The 20336-nt window shown below is 36.0% G+C and overlaps 2 protein-coding genes and 2 long non-coding RNA genes across 9 annotated transcripts; 2 read left to right on the forward strand and 2 right to left on the reverse strand.

The window, feature by feature from the left end:
• Positions 1-2592: 2592 nt before the first annotated feature.
• LOC108811949 (uncharacterized) lies at positions 2593-3718 on the forward strand. The gene is made up of 3 exons (XR_008936097.1): positions 2593-2858; positions 3005-3059; positions 3358-3718. It is a non-coding gene; the product is annotated as an uncharacterized LOC108811949 (long non-coding RNA).
• A 372-nt stretch (positions 3719-4090) lies between these two features.
• On the forward strand, positions 4091-6216 carry LOC108811947 (probable methyltransferase At1g29790). Of its 2 annotated transcripts, none has more exons than XM_018584073.2 (2): positions 4091-4535; positions 4646-6216. In XM_018584073.2, the coding sequence occupies exon 2, from the start codon at positions 4705-4707 to the stop codon at positions 6088-6090; it is 1386 nt and encodes a 461-aa protein (XP_018439575.1). In that variant the 5' UTR covers positions 4091-4535; positions 4646-4704; the 3' UTR covers positions 6091-6216. The 2 variants fall into 2 exon arrangements, with proteins under 2 accessions (XP_018439575.1, XP_018439574.1); XM_018584072.2 differs by having other exon boundaries at positions 4093-4535; positions 4669-6216.
• A 312-nt stretch (positions 6217-6528) lies between these two features.
• On the reverse strand, positions 6529-8231 carry LOC108811597 (uncharacterized). Of its 2 annotated transcripts, XR_001943351.2 has the most exons (4): positions 8072-8231; positions 7252-7976; positions 6881-6919; positions 6529-6799 (listed from the first exon to the last, which is right to left on the reverse strand). It is a non-coding gene; the product is annotated as an uncharacterized LOC108811597 (long non-coding RNA). The 2 variants fall into 2 exon arrangements; XR_008935336.1 differs by having other exon boundaries at positions 6881-7976.
• A 4638-nt stretch (positions 8232-12869) lies between these two features.
• LOC108813193 (protein ALWAYS EARLY 2) lies at positions 12870-19983 on the reverse strand. Of its 4 annotated transcripts, XM_018585675.2 has the most exons (20): positions 19808-19983; positions 19290-19415; positions 19095-19193; positions 18935-19000; positions 18774-18851; positions 18387-18564; positions 18011-18273; positions 17616-17901; positions 17216-17269; positions 16767-17044; positions 16625-16681; positions 16150-16479; positions 15890-16068; positions 15538-15814; positions 15270-15458; positions 15036-15188; positions 14882-14959; positions 14527-14805; positions 14190-14371; positions 12870-13289 (listed from the first exon to the last, which is right to left on the reverse strand). In XM_018585675.2, exons 2-19 carry the CDS (start codon positions 19398-19400, stop codon positions 14207-14209), a joined length of 3120 nt encoding a protein of 1039 aa, XP_018441177.1. In that variant the 5' UTR covers positions 19401-19415; positions 19808-19983; the 3' UTR covers positions 12870-13289; positions 14190-14206. The 4 variants fall into 4 exon arrangements, with proteins under 4 accessions (XP_018441177.1, XP_018441178.1, XP_018441176.1 ...); XM_018585676.2 differs by lacking the exon at positions 12870-13289 and having other exon boundaries at positions 13972-14371; positions 19290-19410; XM_018585674.2 differs by lacking the exon at positions 12870-13289 and having other exon boundaries at positions 13972-14371.
• Between the last annotated feature and the right edge of the window lie 353 nt (positions 19984-20336).

Raw genomic sequence — 20336 nt, forward strand, 5'->3', positions numbered from 1 at the left:
TATAGAGAGGGAGCTAGGTCATGCTCACTACAATTGTGGGCTGAGCCTTCAAAGGAGACATACTGGGCTTTCCCATGAAGCATCAAACTCGCTTACTGGGCTTCTCCATGACGCATCAAACATACTAGGCTTCTCATGGAAGCATCAAACTTGATGGGTAGTGGGCTGGGCCATTAAAAGAAATCAAAACAACTCAAACTCAAAAAGAAAAAAGAAAAAATTTGGGACATGGAATCCATGAAGAAAAAAGTTGTAAACAAAAAAAAAGGATTCGTTCCAATTAACTGTTTGTATATCTGAAACAACCCTCAAAAGTCAAAACAAAAGGGTAAGACCTTGAATGTTGATAGTGTATAACTGGACTATTTATCTTTTTCTTTATCAAAGAACTAATTATTTTGTAAGTGAATTGTTGTGATGTACAATTAGTGTACACATCAAATTAAAGCTTTGTTTTGTTTTTTCATTATCATCATCATTGAGAACTCTTGGTTTCTATTTCTTAGGCTCTTGGTTTCTATTTCTTAAGTCTTTTTGATAGTGGTTAACGGCCGTAATGTATTACTTTGAAGTTGTTTACTTCGAAGTAAAATAGCATAAATGGTTGTTATTTATCTATTTAATAAAAATAGAATAAAAAGCCGATAGTCGTAACAAAGTTAATTTAGTTGGAATTTAAACATAAAGCAAAGCGATATTTTATTTATAAAACATACTTATATTATTAATTATTAAAATAATTATGAACTATTAAACTTGTACTAATATATTTAGTTCAAATAATAGAAAGATAAAATAAGTTTTATATTTTATAAATTTTATAAAAAATAATGGTGAAGTGTCAATTTTTGATAAACTAATTAGTGAATATCTAATATATTTTTTTTCGGATTACCACATTAACTTTTTAAATATAAAGATGAGAGTTGTAAGTGTTACTTTAGTTTGAGGACCTCTCAAAAATATATTTTAAATCATCATTCATTATCTTCTTCATATTTGGCGTGGATCCTACGGAACTCAGAAGGACGCGCAATGCTTCACAGCAGAAGGTCATTTGTTGGTATACGATCCCAACTAGAAGCTGATCTAACTGCTATGGTATGGGTTGCAGAAGCTCTATGTGACATTAAGGCGAAGAGGGTTCTTCTGGAAACATTAATGCTACACTGGCGAGGTGCATTTTCTCCATCTATGCTTCATTATACCCTCCAACCCCTCTGGAGAAGGTTGAGAAGAGCTTTGGATCATCTAGAGATTAACATAATTACAGTGATCCACAAAGAGTGTAATATGGTGGCCACGTCAATCGCTACTAGTGCCCTGCAAGTTCAATGGCAACAGTTTTATGTGGCGAATAATGGGTCTAATTGGCTGCAATCTCTTATCACGAAGGAAGCAGCAAGTACTGCCTAATGATTTTGCTATGAAGTATCTCGGAGCTCATGATAGCCACCGAGCAAGAAGATCTTGAATCTTTCTCCCTGTGTGTTAGGGAAGTCGATGCCTATTGGTTTCTTAATGATTTGCTTTGTCTTGTTTTTGTTTTCCTCAACTACTTTGGTCTTTGGTTGTTGGTTGCAGAAGTTTATCTTAATGACAAAAAAAAAATTATCATATTTAGGTCAACGACAGTTGTATCTTACTTTGTTTTGAATTGGCTTAGATTAAAGAGGTTCTGTAATAAACTTCAACTAGATAACCGGTCCGCACCCTGTGTGAGCATAAGAAAGTTCAAAATATGGAATTTTCGTTGTATAGTTTTAGAAGTAACGGATTGAAAATATGGAATTTTCGTTATATAGCTTTAGTAGTAAAGAAAATCAAATCTATAAGACACCTGCAAAAAAAAAGTTAGATTTTGTAAGCTATTGGACCGGATTACAGTATTTGATAAACGTATAATTATTTCTAAATTTTATTGAACAGAAAATAAAATTATATCCGTCGAAGCCGACGTGAGACGCGGCGGCGTAGAATCTCTCCGGGTAGGCGGGGCCAGACGTTGCCCTAGCCAAAGCCATATATGTGAGTCTCCTTCTCTGAGCTTCGAATGCGGATTTGATCGGAGATTGAGAAGTTCTCCGAGGGAGGAGAAATGCGCGTTTTCTAAACTTTATTATTTGTTTTTAATTAATTAAGAAATGAACATTTAATTAATGGAAAATTGTGGAAGCACCATAGCCTAGTGGTTAAGGTTTAAAGACTTCTACACCTAGGTCTGAGGTTCGAACCCCAGACTATGCAATTTCTTCCAGATTTCAGGAAATCCAGGTTTCGAGTCCCGGAGAGAGCGATTTATTAATGCAGACAACAGAAGAAATGCGTGCAAGAAATCTTCAACATAGTGTAAGTAAATCGGGCGACGAGTGAATTTTCATAGGACGGCTCAGATGACGCAATTAGGTGTAGATTTTATAAGGCAGATAGTTTGTCGGTTGTCGAATCGTCTTTGTAATCTTTTTCATAATTGTAATGTCATAAGAGCAGCTGCAATGGGATAACATAGAGCAGTCCTTAAGATTAATCCTTAAGTCTAAGGGATTAAAAAAATAATAAAACACCCACTGTAGCTAAGAAAGAGTCCTTAACTAAGAGGATTAAGGATTGAGTCCTTAATGTGCTGGCACCAATTATCTCTTCTCTTCACTTCACCATGGCTGCTTCAGCTTCTTCTCTAGCTCTCTCTCTACCTTCACCCCCAAGTCCCTTCCTTTCTCCATCTCCAGACCCGCCTCCGCTTCCCTCTCCTTCAAACTCCACTTCGAGTCCTCCGCTTCCCTCTCCGTCTCCATCTCCGCCGTCGCGTTGAGACGATTCGATTATCTCCGTCACACGCTGTCGATTTCTTCCCGCCGGTAAGTGTTGCTTTCTTTTGTCCTTGGAATTAGTCAAATGAGAGGACTTGAGTTTCAATTAGAGATTTTGATTTCATTGTTTCTCAGATTAATTAATTAATCAGGGTTCGTTTCTGATTCTGTGTGGTTTTCATGTTACTTTTCAGCCACTGAATGGGTGAAAGGCAAAGCTATGGAGGAAGTCCTGACCATCAAGAACACGTGAGTACTGTTTTGTTCTGTCTCTTACATTTATATGTTTTGAAGGCATTAACATAATATGTTTCGAGTTGTTGTTACAATTACGCGAACTTGTGGTGGTTGATGTCTACTTTGATTTGCTCTTTCATTGTTGAGATACCAGTTAACTGTATTTCACTACTGTTATTTTCTTTTGAGGAACTCTTTCAAGTGGATTTTGTCTATTGGTATGATATTGGTTACTTTGTTAGTATGGAACATATGGTTTTTCAGCATATGAGTTTCTCAATATAAATGTGTGCTTTTCTTATCTGTGAAGTGAAATTGCGAAGCATCTTTCTCTCCCACAAGTGAAGCTCCACTGCAGTATGTTGGCGGAGGACGCCATCAAGGCAGCTGTGAAGGATTACAAGGAGAAGCGTGTGAAGACAAACGGTGCTTGAGAAACCCACACAGGCTTTGATTCCTTCTGTTAATTGTTTATACCATTATGTGTGTATGATGGTGGAAACAGGGAAGGTGTAAAAGAGGACCTATGTGGTATGTTCTCTTAAGGTTCAAGTCTAAAAAGTACTTTTGAATAAACTATGTTTGACAAAAACATGTGAAAAGAAGAATCGTTTGCTTCTTTTTTTTGCCCTTCAGTTTTTGATGTTTTGTAATGATTTTCCCTTTCTTTATATCATGGAGTATTGATAGATTACATAAACTTCTACTAAAATTTAGTTAAAAAAAAAATTCTAAGGACTCTAAATGGATCACACCATTGGACACACAATTATCATAAGAATCTTTAACTATTCAAAAAATAAAAAATAAAAAAAATATATAATTTTCTATTTCTAAGGACTCCAATGGTGGGTAACACCATTGGAGGTGCTCTAATAAATCAGCGTTAAAAGAAAAATTCATGGAAAACTAGATAAGCTAGATCATGCAGTCTCTCTTTATTATATAGCGGCACGATTGTTGAGACGTCATGGTGATGGTCGATATATTATTTCTCATGTCCCTTCGTATTTTTCTATTAGTTGGTTTAAACTTTAAAGATGGTTTATCTGGTTACTTTTTCTGGTAATGAACAAACAAAACAAAGCTTTAATTTGATGTGTGTCTTTGTTTCTTATCTGGCACATATTTGTAATGCCTATATTGGTCAAAAGATCAAGATCGGTATGATGTCCACTAGTGCTTACATGCATGTATATTGCATACTCATGGTTGACTTTTAAAATATACTCGAAAGGCACGTTGGTGGGTTTTGTCCTAAAACTAGTCACAATAAGACAAACTTTATGCTTCAGCTTTACGTATCTCCAGCTCTTCAATTCTTCAAGCAGACACCAAACACAAACACTTTCCTCCTCCGTAGCTCTCGGATCTCAAATATCGTTTTAACTTTTGAGGTTGTGTAAGCAAACTCATGACTTTTACTGGAGACACACCAGAGAGGAAAGGTTTTCATCAAAACATCAGAGGAACATCTCTTCTTATCTGGTAATAATCTTTTTTCTTCATCTATCACTCTTTCTTTCTCCACGTTCTTTATGATCTTCTGAGGTAGGAACTTGGCCTTAACTCCATGATTTTTTCTCTGTTTGATTCAGAATTTCCTCTGTTTTTAACTCAGTGTCAGGATTAGAGCTAATCACTACTGAGTTGAGAAATGGGGAGATCATGTTTGCCGAGATGGAGATTAGGAAGACTAATGTCAGGACTACAAGTGATATTAGGGTTACTAGTGATCACTGTGAGCCTCTCATGTCTCTATAGGTTCCATCCAACAGCCTACTTCTTGCACAACGAAGAGCTTTGCCGCAATATCTACACAATCAAAGAAGTCAAGAACAACGAAGGATTCGACATAAAGTCCCTGCGTGACCGTGTGGATGAAGTCCTTCAGAAGATGGATGACTTGTACGACAAGTTTGAGAAGACGGTAAAAGAGATGGGCAAGAGCAAAGACGGAAGCAAAAAGGAGATGAAGAAGTTTCTTGAAGACGAAGTAATGAAGCCGTTTTATCACGCTCACATCGGTTTAAGGCAAATCCGTTTACCAAGCCCTAACTTAACGGACAAGGAAGAGCCTCTGATCAACAAGTTTCTCACCGAGGAGATAAGGAAGTACATTACCCCCAAGGAGAATCGTGTTGTTGGGAAGATAAACATGTTTGGAACAGAGAGAGTTTACAACACGATAGGTCATGCTTGCGTGTTGATGAAGACAGAGCTTGAGAAGTACATGGACTATGATGTTGGAGCGTATTGTGATGATGATTGGAGTTTAGCACAGAAGCTTATGGTTAACGGGTGTGACCCGTTGCCTAGGAGACGGTGCTTAACAAGAGCTTCAATGACTTACCAGAAGCCTTATCCGATCAACGAGTCGTTATGGAAGCTTCCCGATGATAGAAACGTAAGGTGGGGAAATTACAAGTGCAGGAACTTCGCGTGCTTGTCAAGTAAAAACCCTAAAAGGGGTTACACGCAATGCACCGGATGTTTTGAGATGGAGAAAGAGATTGGTAAGTGGGTCACAAACAGTACTTTATTAGCTGACTTCAAGATTGATGATGTTTTAAGAGTGAAGCCAGGAGAGATTAGGATTGGTTTGGACTTTGGTGTTGGGACAGGAACATTTGCTGCAAGAATGAGAGAGAAGAATGTGACTATTGTCACTACTGCTCTGAACTTGGGAGCTCCTTTCAATGAGATGATAGCTTTGAGAGGTTTGATCCCTTTGTACATATCTTTGAACCAGAGGCTACCGTTCTTCGACAATACTATGGATATGATCCATACCGCTGGTTTAATGGACGGTTGGATCGATCTTCTTCTGATGGATTTCATGTTGTATGATTGGGATAGAGTCCTGAGACCAGGTGGGTTACTGTGGATTGATAGATTCTTCTGTAACAAGAAGGATCTTGATGACTATACGTACATGTTCCTTCAGTTCAGATACAAGAAACACAAGTGGGCTGTTTCACCAAAGTCAAAGGATGAGGTTTATCTCTCTGCATTGCTTGAGAAACCTCCTCGTGCAATCTAAACAAGAGTTTAATGTTTGTAATCCATTTGCTTGTCTAAACTTTGGTTTATTTTGAAAAAAAAAATTGTATCCTCTCAGAGAATCTTCGTGCTCTACCAAAGAGAGCTGCAAAAATAACAACCTTTCTAAAAATCTACCTATATTCTCCGGGAGCATTTGCCAAAATTATAGAACTTGAGCAAAACTTTTTAGTGACTCTCCATTCAAGATAAGATCAACCTTACACATAGATAATAAGATCTTCCCGCTGGTCCATGCACAATTAAACGGTGCCTGCAGGACTGTTTTGTGGGTTTTACAGATGATGCATGCGACCATGATACAAGCGGTGGTGTTTTGATTAGTAAAAATAAGATTTTTTTACTCTCCAAGACACTTTTTGAGTTTCATGTATCATACAAGCGGTGGTGTTTTGATTAGTAAAAATAATCATATATATGATACTGTAAAAATATCATAAATAAAACAAAGTTAACCATAACATCAATATATACGTTTTCCCTCACAAAAACACGAAAAATATATATAAGGGAATTTTTTTTTTTTGAGTTTCAAAATAACAAACATCCATAATTAGTTATCTAACTTTAATTCTCCGGCTTCTCTTGCGAGGGCGTCTCTTGCCTCTCTTGCAAGGTCGTGGGTTTCTCTTATGAGGGCGTCTCTTTGTTCGGTTTTTATTCCGCCAACGATACTAACACGCCAATCACTACGGAGAAAAGAAAACGTCAAGTGAATGTCAAGTGACTTGTGTGTTATTTTTAACGGAAACGTAATATAAATTAATTACCAATCCAAGCTATAGGATGCGCGAGAAGCCTCTCAAACCCTGTAAATGAAACAATAGTCATAAACAAAAGCTCGAGAATGTTAAAATAGATGGGATCATAGAATTTAGTCTGATGAAAAGCTCAGAGATGTAGTGGTGTTAAATGCTCAGTTAATGGTGTGGAGTCCTTAGGATTAGTTTATCATTAAATTTTTTTGTTTTTTATTTTTTGTTTTTTTGAATAATTAAGGACTTAATCAAAATGATCAAGTCCAATGGTGTTACTCTAATTAGAATCTTTAGCTAATGGCAAATATCTACTACCAACAAAATCCAAGCCTAAAAGTTTCATCTTTTGGTAACAAAATGTAGAAAGAGCAGAGAGATGTTACCGGTTGAGTAGTGAAGCAGACTTGCGATAACATAGAGGACTAACCAACCAGAACAAAAGAACATCAAAGCCACACACAGATGCTAATTTACTAATTTCAAACAAGAAACAAGAAGTCCTGATAATGTTTGAAAACCAAACGACATCATAATCATCAACAAGCAAAAGAGTCATCATGATCTTTAAAAAAAACAAGAAACAAACTAACAATTCCAAAAGGGATGATCGGTTCTTTGTGCTCAGAGCATGCACTCAGTTCTTGCAGGAAGCCTCCTGAAAAAATTGAGAGGAACTAACGGCAGCCTGTACCTAAACCTCGGATGTCTCAGAATATAGATCCCAACCAAAAGCGCCACAACCTGAAACGGTGTCACATACAGAATAACCGCAACGATCAAACAGAACAATACAAATAGCGCCGTTGCACGCGGATCACGCCGTTGCACACCATTAAAGTATACTCAGTCCTCGCATTGACAAACCACCACTGAAGATAACGGGAGGAGCGGCGGTGGCTTCCTTCTTTTTGCTGCTGGGAAGGGAAAAGGCTTCACCTTGGAAGGAAACCGAGAGGCTCCTGGTGGAGGTGATGAGCATCTTCGTGGCTGCGGACATTTCGGTGGCTGGGGAAGGCGAGGGACGACGGCGGTCGACGGATTGGGAGCGTTTAGGGAGAAACGACGGCGGTTTGTTCGAATTCGTCTCCATCTCTCCTCCAATCAAAAGCTGTAAAAAATCAAAAACCCGACCGAATAAGTTCAAATCGACGGTCAGAGGAAGAAGAAACTACTCAAAAAAGAATCAAAGAGGAATCAATTTACGGTGATGGAGGGGGAGAGAGAGAGAGAGAGCTTATCTCCCATGGCTTCTTCTTCTACGGCTGAGTTTGGTGAGAGAGAGAGGAGAGAGGAGAGACGATTAGTTATGCGACACGTGTACTAAGGACTCGATCCTTCTACACCTTATTTACGGACCGATCCGTGATAATCTTGGCCCAAATATTAATATTATATTTAAAAAATTCTAAGGATTTGGGCTATGGACTCCTCTTGAACCTCTGTTGCAGATGGTCTTACAACACGGAGGCGAAGAGATGAAGGCGACTTAATAGTCTTGGACACTTAAAAATCTAGCGAAACACGGGCCTACACACCTGATACCTATAAGGGCTAAATTAAAACATAAGCCCATTTATTGTGTGCTTTCAGCGAGCAAAAATTTTAGAAATTGAAAGTCTAGATGCGACGTGGAGGCTTTTTCGCCGGTTTTTTCTCCGAGAGATGGAGGCTTCCTTAGCTTCATCGCCACCAATACTAGCTTCCGGGAAGAGGATGCTCTTTCTTCGCCGGTTTTGATTCTGGAGGGTGGAGACCCACATGGCTCCACGCTGTTGGCTTGAAACCCATGGTCTTTTGGGTTGTTTCACGAGTTGGGCTCCGATGGTGGTTGAGCTGTGGTTCTTGTCGTTAGGGTGTTTAGAGTGGTTAGTACGGCGGAGGTCTCGGTGGAAGACGAAGCTCGTCCTCACGGCGCCAACGACAAGAGAAAGAAAGTAGAGGTGATGGGTCTTGGGTTTAAAATTTCCAGTAGGCGGCAAAGCCCCGGCGCGGCTTTGGCCGAGCCCTTGGTAAGTCCGAGAATGCTCGATGCTTCAAAGTCGATGGTGTACTGCCGTTCAAGCTTTGGCGGAGTCGCCGAGATGAGACAAGATTAGGGTTTGCGACAGCTGGTCCGCTTCTAGACAGTGTCGGTGGGTTTGGGTGGGCTTGAGGCCTAGACTGTTTGTTTGCTAGTGGATTTAGGAATTGGACCGCGAGCCTTCCTTTTGTATGTTATCTGGGCTTGGCCTGTTTATATATTAATTAACTTTGACGGAAAAAAAAGATGCTACGTGGCTGTAAAAGCCCCAGTCTCCAAGTGACGTGGCAGCATGAGCAGATAGGCAAGTCTCCTTTATATATATAGATATTTATTTAACTCAAGATATGACACAAACAAACAAAACAAACACATCAGAAAATGTTTTAAAAGATATAATAGTGACTTTAGTATTCTAAAATGGATGGATAATCCCATCAGAACTAGTATTTGCTTTGTTGACAAGAAAAAAGTAGTATTGTTTTTTTACAAAGAATGTATATAGAGCATGTATATGGGAAAAAAGTGTGTATGAAAGCCTGGCTTTCTTTGGATTCAAGTTTTAATACTGTGTTTTTTTTATAAAAAATAATAACCAGTTTAAACGGAATTAATAAAAATTTCCAAATTCAAATAAATCTTAAATAATTTTAGTTTTAAATTTAAGGAAGAAAATTAACTAAATTTTGGATGGAATTTTTGAAAACTTAATTTTGAATAAAAAATAAATAAATATTTAGTTAAAAACAATTTGATATTAAATAGAACTAAAACTAAAAATTTAAAGTTATTCGAAATTTATTTTATTTTGTTTCTAAACTTTAAAATAGAATTATATTTTTACATTTGGTTCTTAATAAAAATAAATTTATAGTTTTAAGTTAGAAATTGATTATGAAAATAATACTAAAACTAAAATTTTAAAAGTTATCTTCAAGGTCGTCGCAGATGGCCAAGAGAGGCACAACTTATTTTATTTTATTTCTTAAAATAAAAATAAAATTAGAAATTTTAAGATTTAGGTTTAAAAGATTTTTTTTATTTTTGTTTAAATTTCTTATTAGTTTGATTAAAATGAACATAATTTTAAAGTAAAAATAAATAAAAATAATTAGTTAAAGTAATAAAATGGATATCAAAAGAGTTTAAATATTAAAATGTTTAATAAAAATTTGTTGGAGTATTTTTATGAAATTTATAAGATAAAATAATGGAAATTTTATTAAAAGTATGATGATTTCAATTTTAAAAACTAAGAAATTGAGTTAGATGTAAACATATGAAGACATTTACCACTCGCAGCAGGTGATGATTTCAAAATTATAATGACACTGCTTTGTTTAAAAATCTTTTTTCAATGTTTTCATATTTTTCTATCGCAATTAATTTACAATTGGTTAATAATGTTTGTAATTTCAAGAATTCATGGTATTATCTCAATCTTAAGGAAATATGCAACATACAACATATTATGTTTTATGTTAATTAGGTTGTTTTAAGAATCTTAAAAAATACAATTATTATAATATCCTTTTTATTTGCGGTTATGGCTGAATATTGACTAAAAGTAAAACAATAATAAACACAACATTCAGTATATAAGATAAAGAATCTAATGACACACTACCAACATTTAAGATCTTTAAGTTCAAGTTTTAATTACAAGTCTTGAATATGACAATAGCTACATCTATTATCACTACATGATGATGATTTCAATTTTAAAAGCTAAGAAATTGAGTTAGATGTAAACATATGAAGACATTTACCACTCGCAGCAGGTGATGATTTCAAAATTATAATGACACTGCTTTGTTTAAAAATCTTTTTTCAATGTTTTCATATTTTTCTATCGCAATTAATTTACAATTGGTTAATAATGTTTGTAATTTCAAGAATTCATGGTATTATCTCAATTAAGGAAATATGCAACATACAACATATTATGTTTTATGTTAATTATGTTGTTTTAAGAATCTTAAAAAATATACAATTATTATAATATCCTTTTTATTTGCGGTTATGGCTGAATATTGACTAAAAGTAAAACAAAAATAAACACAACATTCAGTATATAAGATAAAGAATCTAATGACACACTACCAACATTTAAGATCTTTAAGTTCAAGTTTTAATTACAAGTCTTGAATATTACAATAGCTACATCTATTATCACTACATGATGATGATTTCAATTTTAGAAGCTAAGAAATTGAGTTAGATGTAAACATATGAAGACATTTACCACTCGCAGCAGGTGATGATTTCAAAATTATAATGACACTGCTTTGTTTAAAATCTTTTTTCAATGTTTTCATATTTTTCTATCGCAATTAATTTACAATTGGTTAATAATGTTTGTAATTTCAAGAATTCATGGTATTATCTCAATTAAGGAAATATGCAACATACAACATATTATGTTTTATGTTAATTAGGTTGTTTTAAGAATCTTAAAATATACAATTATTATAATATCCTTTTTATTTGCGGTTATGGCTGAATATTGACTAAAAGTAAAACAATAATAAACACAACATTCAGTATATAAGATAAAGAATCTAATGACACACTACCAACATTTAAGATCTTTAAGTTCAAGTTTTAATTACAAGTCTTGAATATGACAATAGCTACATCTATTATCACTACATGATGATGATTTCAATTTTAAAAGCTAAGAAATTGAGTTAGATGTAAACATATGAAGACATTTACCACTCGCAGCAGGTGATGATTTCAAAATTATAATGACACTGCTTTGTTTAAAAATCTTTTTTCAATGTTTTCATATTTTTCTATCGCAATTAATTTACAATTGGTTAATAATGTTTGTAATTTCAAGAATTCATGGTATTATCTCAATTAAGGAAATATGCAACATACAACATATTATGTTTTATGTTAATTAGGTTGTTTTAAGAATCTTAAAAATATACAATTATTATAATATCCTTTTTATTTGCGGTTATGGCTGAATATTGACTAAAAGTAAAACAATAATAAACACAACATTCAGTATATAAGATAAAGAATCTAATGATACACTACCAACATTTAAGATCTTTAAGTTCAAGTTTTAATTACAAGTCTTGAATATGACAATAGCTACATCTATTATCACTACATGATCATACCCACTGTGATGTGTACACTAATTGTACACTAATTGTACATCACAAGAAGAAGACAAAGAATAACTGTACGGACGTCTACTTGTCTTGACGTCTACTTGTCTTAAAATATGTTTGCCGACATTAACGATGACCCGTTTTACATTATATAGGGCTAGGGTTAGGTCAACCATTAACATGTGTCGATATGTAATTGATTCCAGTTTATTGTCTTGTGTTCAGTCCTCTTTTTATTTTGGTAGTTGAAGTCCCTTATTGTTTCTATTTACATTTTACTTGCTTAATATCTTGGATTTTGCTTCTACAGTCACAAACTTTATCTTTCTCTAAATTCCATCCAAAGAAGCTTTTGGTTGTAAAGTAAGACTTTGGAGATTGGACGTTAATAACAATGACCATAAATTGTTTTTTTGGTATCGACTGTTGCATAATCGGCACTACACAACTGATGATGTTATAGAATGATGTTAGCTGAAGAAAAGATAGAACAATTGGTTTGCTACCTTACAAAAATATTGATTTTTGAATAAAATGGTGTAAGCAACTGATTATTTGAAAATCAAAATCATAGTAATATAATTCAGGAGGTGGTATTCAATCCCTGAATGTAACGGAATCTGAAAGAATTCATAAGCAAAAAAATTTGCAGTAATTTAAAATATTTGATGAGATTTTAATGCATTTAACCAATTCTTTTTATGATGGATTTTAAAGGAATATATATACATTTGATAGAATACTAATTCCTCTGATACAGAAACAATATACTTTTATTAGTCATTTTTCACATACATATACGCAGATATTATTTTATAAAAACTGATTATATGACATATACACACGTAAATGATTCAACATATAAAATACATAAATAAATGGAGACTATTTCACATACATATATGCAAATATCTATTTTATATGATACAAAAACAAATATTTTTTTTTTGACATCGGAAATAAAACATCAAACGAACTAGTTAGCAGCTTCTTGGCCAGCGTAAGGAAGTAGCCAAACTGGTGCAAAGCAGTTTACGAACGAGGACCCGAATATGCATGATCTTCCCCCTTTTGCTAGAGAGTCCGTACGGACGTTCAAAGATCTCCAAATATATGCCATTGAGAAATCACTAAATTCAGTTGATAAGGTTTTAATCTCGTCCAACTCAGGGGCTATGGCTGGTCAATCTTCTTGATCCCTTATCAGCTTGATTAGCTGTTCAGGGTCTGACTCAAAACGTACCTCTCTGTTACGTTGCTTCAAGACTTCCTGCTCAAAACAAAGATTTATGAAATAAAAAATGGAGACTTTTGGAAAAAGGGCCATGAACTAATGATAACATAAACAAAAACTTTTTGGTTAACTATACGTTTACTTTCTGATGATGAACGATGTACGAAAGTACACAATTGACCTTATATTTGTTAATCGTTGTTCTTAAATATTTGCCAATTATCATCGACGGAGGTTCTCTTCATTCTTACAGTGCTTTCTGAACAAATGAAAAGTACAGAGATGCTATTTTGTTTTGTGTTTTCCTACGTGCATAACAAATCTCAGCATAGATGCAAAGAATTGGTTCTTTACATATCTATAGGTAATTTTCTATTAAATTCTTATCAAATGACATTACTATAAAATCTATCAAATATTAATAACAACAGAATTTAAAGTAACTAAAAGAATGATTACAAATGCTTCATCCAATAACACAAGAATTTAAATGAATTGAAAAAAACAGTAATTGAATAACAGGAAAATTTAATGGAAACTTTAATTCCTTCTAATTCTATCAAATGTTTAAATCCAATACCTCCACCTTAGTTTCTATGTACTTTTGTATATTTAAATTTAATCAGCGCATTAAGACATAAAACTAGTACGAATCTGCAAAAAAAAATAGTAATTGGTATGCTGATAAACAATCCATCCCTAGCCATTGCCATGAAGATTCAAAACAATAAAAACCATATGCATCAGATTTTAAGTTACATAATAAAAACCATACGCATCAGATTTTAAGTTACATAACCAATGGTGCAAACAATTGAACCCGTTAACTTCTAACACCATTTTCTCAGGTGATGATGCCATCATCTACTCTAACTTAAAAAGGAGAATTGACTTACCTAAGGAGACACAAAAAAAAACAAAAAAAAAAACACTAACCCAGATGAATTAGCCTTTCAACTTGGTACTAGAGACATGATTTGAGTCTTGATTCGGCCCATACACATTTGGATTTCTCTGTAGATTGGTAGGTTCTGGGGGCATCTAGGCTGCAAGCTTGTGACTGCTGTATCTATAAGCTGTGCCACATCAGCTGGAGGGTACTGCCTCTCCGTGCACATCTGCAAGTCACGCGAAAGCAAAGTTCAATGTATTACTATGAAGATGCATGTCCCTTGGTACCAAACACAAGTCAACACTCAGTATTATAGATTCATAAAGGCTTCCAAGATGATCTCGTTGGGTATGTAATCCTTCCAAGCAATTTTCTGATTACCTGAATCATGATCCAAGTGGCAACACAGGAGGTGATTAGCTCTGAAGTCATTTGAGACTCGTTTTTCTCTGAACCATCTTGTGAGATGAAATCTTTGTTAGCCATCGGCTTTGATGCGTCTGAGGGAGATGCGTTGTGTTGATGCTCAATGCTGCCATTTGCATGCTCCTCCTGTTTGATTACAATAGAGCTGCGTAACGGATGAGGTTTGCCAATCATGTCTAAGGCTTCTTGGATCATTTTGATGGCATCTTCTCCTTCCTTCACAGATGATGCAGCCTTCACAGAGTGACTACAACTTAGCAAAACATACGTGTACTAAAAGAGATTATATGAAAGTGGCTGAATCAAATACCTTTATGGCTGCGTCCACCATTGCTTTCGCTCTTGTCTTTGAAACCTTGACAATTTCTACCATCTCTGGCTCCATTTCCTGTCACACAGCACAAATATATAAGCTAACACAATATCTACAGATATGAACAATTATGACATCAGAAGCCCATTACCTTTTCATCTAAAGCATGTTGTAGCGCAAGTGCTCGTTGAATCTCAGCTTCTCGTCCTTTGCTATAATCTATTATACATGACTGATTAGTCTGATGTGGGATACTAGTGTCGGTTGATACTTTACTATGCAGAATTGGAGTAATCATATCACCCTGTAGACAATTAATGGATTAGGCATAAAATTTACAGAACATCATCTCAATAGAAATAGTAAAATCCATCTCTCTCTCTACCTGATTCAGCGAAGGACTCATGGAAAAGTCAGCATTTTCAAGGCCGCATGGAGGGAATATAACAGACAGACCAAGGTTTGAGTTCCCGCTTTGCTGTGCTTCTTTCTTCATAGACAAGCACTTATCAATTTGCCTCCTTAGACCCTCTGGCATATACTCCACTGGATTTGAAGGCATGCAATCTATGTCCTGTTGAAAAAAGGGAACGGACTAAGACTGAGACCTTTATCAGTAAAGATTGGACTGTGAGTGTAGTGTTTGAATTAACCTTAACTAACTCGACGCCCATGTCATCGAACAGAACATTGCATTGGCTATGGTCAACAGTGAGAATCTTCCCATCATGAATCTCTCGTGTTAAGGGATGGATGGCGATGACTCTATTCCCAACGGTTAACGGCCGAGCCAAATCTGTAGGAAGCCCTTCCCTAGCACCAGTTCGAAGCTCTGTGTAATGCTTTCTCACAGACTCACGATACTGTTTGAGTTTCTCCCTCTCTTCCTGTAAAAATTTCTCAGAGAATCTTCGTGCTCTACCAAGAGAGCTGCATAATAAAAGAAAGAGCAACTGTTAAAAAAACTCTGTGAGCAATTGCCAATTTACAAAACTTGAAACAAACCTTTTAATGACACTCCATTCAAGACGAGTGAGTCTTGGAATGTGACCAAGTCCTACGTGATTTAAGTAATCAACAAACTCCATCTTTGCAAACCAGGGATGGTCGATAGCACTATAAAACCATTCAAATATGCACCTTCGACGTGCCAAGGGATACGACATATAAGTAGAAATAGTATCCTGAAAATTTGGAATAAACAAATATCAGAACCATAATTTTGAGTGTTTTCATAAGAGAAGTTGAAGTTAGAGAGGCTCCACCTTTGATAACAACTCATGTTCTGAAAGAGATCTGGAACTACGAGGAACTTTGTGAATGGTTTCAGAAGATTTGGCCCTTTCTTGCAAGCTTTTCTTCAGACTCACTTTACGCCTGTTTGGAGGTTTCTGTGGTGGTAAACTGGCTGGACCCGAATCAGAATCTTGTTTAGTTGACACTACTACATCCACCGCAGTTTTTTTCTTATCGCTCGTTGTAGTGGATTCCTCCAACTCCTTAGCGGTTTTCAACTGTTTTGACTGAGAGGGAACTTGACTGGCGCGTTTTGTTCTAATATAGGACCTCATATTATGGTCTTCTTGAGCTAACTCCTGTCACACAATAAACCAAATTATATGAATTAATAGAAGCACAAACTTGAATCATTGTCAAGAATCTCTAACTTGATTGAAAGGATAGTAATCACACATCAAAGCGTCTAAACTAAGATTAAAAGTTAATGTACACAGATAATACCTTCTTGTTTATGGATTTGTTCTGAGTAGAATCAGTTGGAGATTCATCCCCTAGCTTCTGAAATTCAAACACAAATTAAATGTTTAGCTAAAAGATTCCTAAAAGAAAGTGAATAGGAGATTAAGAGAACTATCTTGCTAACCTTTGGTTTGCGTTTTCGTCTTACACTAGCACTAGTAGGTTCAGGCTGCAGCTTCTCCGTGAGAGCAGGATTACAATCAGTGGATGCTTGCGTTGAAGGTTTTGGTTTTCTATTGTAAACAGCGTTCCCAATAGCGGAGATTGCATGAAGCAGACTATCATCTGGTTCTGAATTTGCTTTTTCCCCATGACTGCTGGTGGAGGTAGTAGCTTCCGGTGAGCTAGATTTCTCCTCCACGTCGTTTTCAATTCTCTCTTCCTTCACCTGAGCTGATGATTCTGGAACCCAACGCAATATAGTAAAATTAATAAAAAGTTAATGGTGAAGAGCTGCAGAGTTGAAGTAATAGCAGGCTCTTCTTTTAATTTCAATCTACATACTCATTGGGTTAAAAAATGTATATTCAGGCGCTATAGTTTAAATTACAAGGAAAACTAAACAAAGCTCACCCGGAAGAAATGAAGCTGACAATTCCGCTAAGGCTTGCAGAGCATCAAATTCATCTACACATGAAAATACAGGCAATAATTTCAGATTCCATAGAAGATGATGATACTTATCTTACAGTGGACAATGCAGGATAAATAAAAATATTCAAATCTCACAATAGTAAAGCTTGTAAACGAAAAATGTGTAAGAGCCTATAAGTAATGATAAATACTTCCAGCTTTCCTGACAGAAAGAGATAACCAATGTTCAAAAAATAGGTCTAGGCACCCGCCTAAATAATAATTCTCTATAAAGAATCTAATCACGCCCTATCGATTTCTAGAACATTGGGGATAACACTAGAACATATTTTTGGAAGTCGTAATGAGTTTTCAAGTTAAACTAAGATTGGTTTTTTACCTCCGGAAGTCAGTTTGTTATCTCTTTTCTTTGGGCTGCGTGGTGAATATGTTCCTCTTGAGGCTTTCAAAGCAGCCTTTCGTCTCTGTGATTTAGTTCCGACCCCCTCAGTAGCACTGCTTGCTCCTCCATTGTCATCAGAAGAATTACCCTCTGCTTCTTCGACTTTTACTCTTTTCTTGTAGACCCTTTTCCCCTTCCGTGGAACCTCCATTTCGCCAACCTCTTCCATATCCATCTTTTCTCGACTACTTCCCACCCATGATTGACCTTTTCTCGTCCGTGACTAGTTAATGCACAAAGTTAAGTAGTGTTTTTTTTTTCAGTAAATCAAGATTACGGAGAAAATAAATAAAAGGATAACTGCTTAAGATATCTAGAGCTCGAGAGTTTACCATTTTCCCCCAGTTCTTTATTGGCGAGTTGTCGCTGAGTTCTTCTATTCTATCTGGTGATTCAGAAACTTTTCGAGACGACCCTCCTCCCCTTCTGGATGATGCCTCTGCTAATGCTAATTCTAAATAAAGTTCAACATCATCATTGGCATCAAATCGCTTTCTGGCTCTTTTATTTGGTGGAGTAGAGCCTTCCCCATCATCCCGTGAAGTTAGTACAGGAACCCGAGGTGTACGTTTGCCAGTGGCACGTCGATGAGTTCCTGTGTACATGAATTGAGAATCAATTCTACACTTTTCTTAACCGTATAAGTTTGATTTGGCTTCTCCAGAACGAGAATAATATTTAGGAGAATGATTGAGTTAGGCACTTTACCATTAGCTCGTGCTTGCTTCAAAAACTTGAGACATCCGTCAGTGGAAGACGCAACTGGATGTTCTTTATCAACTTCCTCTCGAGAATCACTAAGCTGAGGTTTTGCACGTTTGCGCTTCTTCTCTTTTTTCGGTACTTCAGAAACATCAGGGGCTTCTCCTTCACTCCCACTCCCTTCCTAGAAGAAATATACCATAAGAACGGAGATACAAACACAAAACTCAGAGTTTAATAATGTCAAAACGGTTTTACTGTCTATTCACGTTAATAACAACAAGTAGAGGTTATTTCACCAACCAAACAACCACATTTCAACCGCGATTTATCATCTATAGTCAGTTAGAGTGTCATCAGTGTGCCAGCCACGCAGTCAAAAAGAATCCTCACCATGACACTGTAATGATCGGTCATCATAGCAATAAGACCAGCTACAGAGGCAGTTCCCTCCGGTAGAGATAAATATGCCTGCAAGAAGAAGCACAGTTATATACAGGTTTCAGTGTTTAAAGAAACTTGCCACATCGAATACTAATTAAAACAGACTGTACCCGATTCATATTAAAAAGAGCTTCCACCATCTCAACAGACCTGCTATTCCTTATTGCAGCAGCCACCTGGACAAAAAAAAAAGAAACAGACTCTGAAGTTCTCTGATGACATCACATAAACTCATTCATGTAAGTGAGTTAGAGACAAGAGTTAATTTACTTTTCTCCAGTCATGTCCGTACTTCCGGTACGCGTCATAGAACCGCTCAAGCTCACCTCTGGTCCACAGAGATCCCAACTTATCAGACAGTTTCTTCTTCTAACGATAAGCAAAAGCATAGAGTTAATGAGTACATCAAATCAGAGTAAACATATCTCTTTTCAAGAAACGAGGATCAGAGATTAGTCTACTCACACGCTGCTGCTTATTCTCTCTAGAGGAGCTCCCAGCACCTTTCCTTGGGGAGGCTTCTTCATTGGTGAAACGCTTGTTCACACTCCTCGACTTCCTAACCGTCGGTGCCATTCCCACGTTTCTTCTCTGACCAAAAGAAACGAATTTCAATTGTACATTAAAACAAAAACAAAAACAAAAACAAAAAACAACTTTACGAGTCTAAATTGATAATTATTCACAAAAGTCTGGAGCTTGAACGCCAATTTTAAATAGAAATACAAAAGTCCAATTCGAAACTCCACGAATCTGAAACCGATCGATTCGCTCAGAAGAAAGAAAGAAACAAACAAACAAAAAACTCCAATCAAACACAGTAGATTTCAAAAACGACGCAGTTTAGAAATGAAGAAGTAAGACACAAGTGCAGAGAGAATCGAAACATTTCTTTCTTTCGAAGAAAAAATTCAAAACGGAAGGAAAAAATAAATAAAGGAAAAAAAACTTTGAAAACACCTAATCGAAGCAGATCCACTCACTCAGCCAATTACGTGAGTTGGAGATTGGAATAGACGCCGTAACACATATAGAGAGAGAGACGAAGCAGAGGTTTGGAGACGGAGAGGAGTGAGAGAGAGAGAGAGAAAGCAAGCAGAGGAGCCTTTTCTTTCAAAAAGAGAGATCGATTATAAATTTGAAACCCAAGGGTTTTTAGAGAGAGAGAGAGAGATAATTCAATTATTATTATTATTATAAAAAAGGAGGAGAGAGAGTGAGATAGTTGTTGCCGCGAAACTTGAACAGCCAATAAGAACTCCCCTCTTTGTCATTCAGTTCTTCTTCCTTTATTTTGCTCATTTCGCAATGTCAAATACAAAGCCCAAAATCAAATTCGTTACATAAAGGCCCATCTTCAATATTCAATATCCGACCCAAGTTAAGACTAAGAGAGTCGAGCGAGAGAGAGACATTTACCTCTACGGAGAAGAGAATGTGTGATGGAGACTTGGAGTATTATTATGAGGTGCAAGGAATGAGTCAATACTGGTTTTATGTGGACAACAAACC

This window comes from Raphanus sativus, chromosome 6 (genome assembly GCF_000801105.2).
Source record: "Raphanus sativus cultivar WK10039 chromosome 6, ASM80110v3, whole genome shotgun sequence".
Lineage (NCBI taxonomy): Eukaryota > Viridiplantae > Streptophyta > Magnoliopsida > Brassicales > Brassicaceae > Raphanus > Raphanus sativus.

What these genes read in the sequence shown, in the direction of transcription:
- LOC108813193 (XM_018585675.2), bottom strand. Translation starts at nt 19,400, where the DNA reads ATGGCACCGACGGTTAGGAAGTCGAGGAGTGTGAACAAGCGTTTCACC. An exon ending in GAGAGAATAAGCAGCAGCGT is followed by an intron (nt 19,194 to 19,289) that starts GTGAGTAGACTA and finishes GCTTATCGTTAG; the next exon opens with AAGAAGAAACTGTCTGATAA. An exon ending in GACGAAAACGCAAACCAAAG is followed by an intron (nt 16,682 to 16,766) that starts GTTAGCAAGATA and finishes TTTGAATTTCAG; the next exon opens with AAGCTAGGGGATGAATCTCC.
- LOC108811947 (XM_018584073.2), top strand. Translation starts at nt 4,705, where the DNA reads ATGGGGAGATCATGTTTGCCGAGATGGAGATTAGGAAGACTAATGTCA.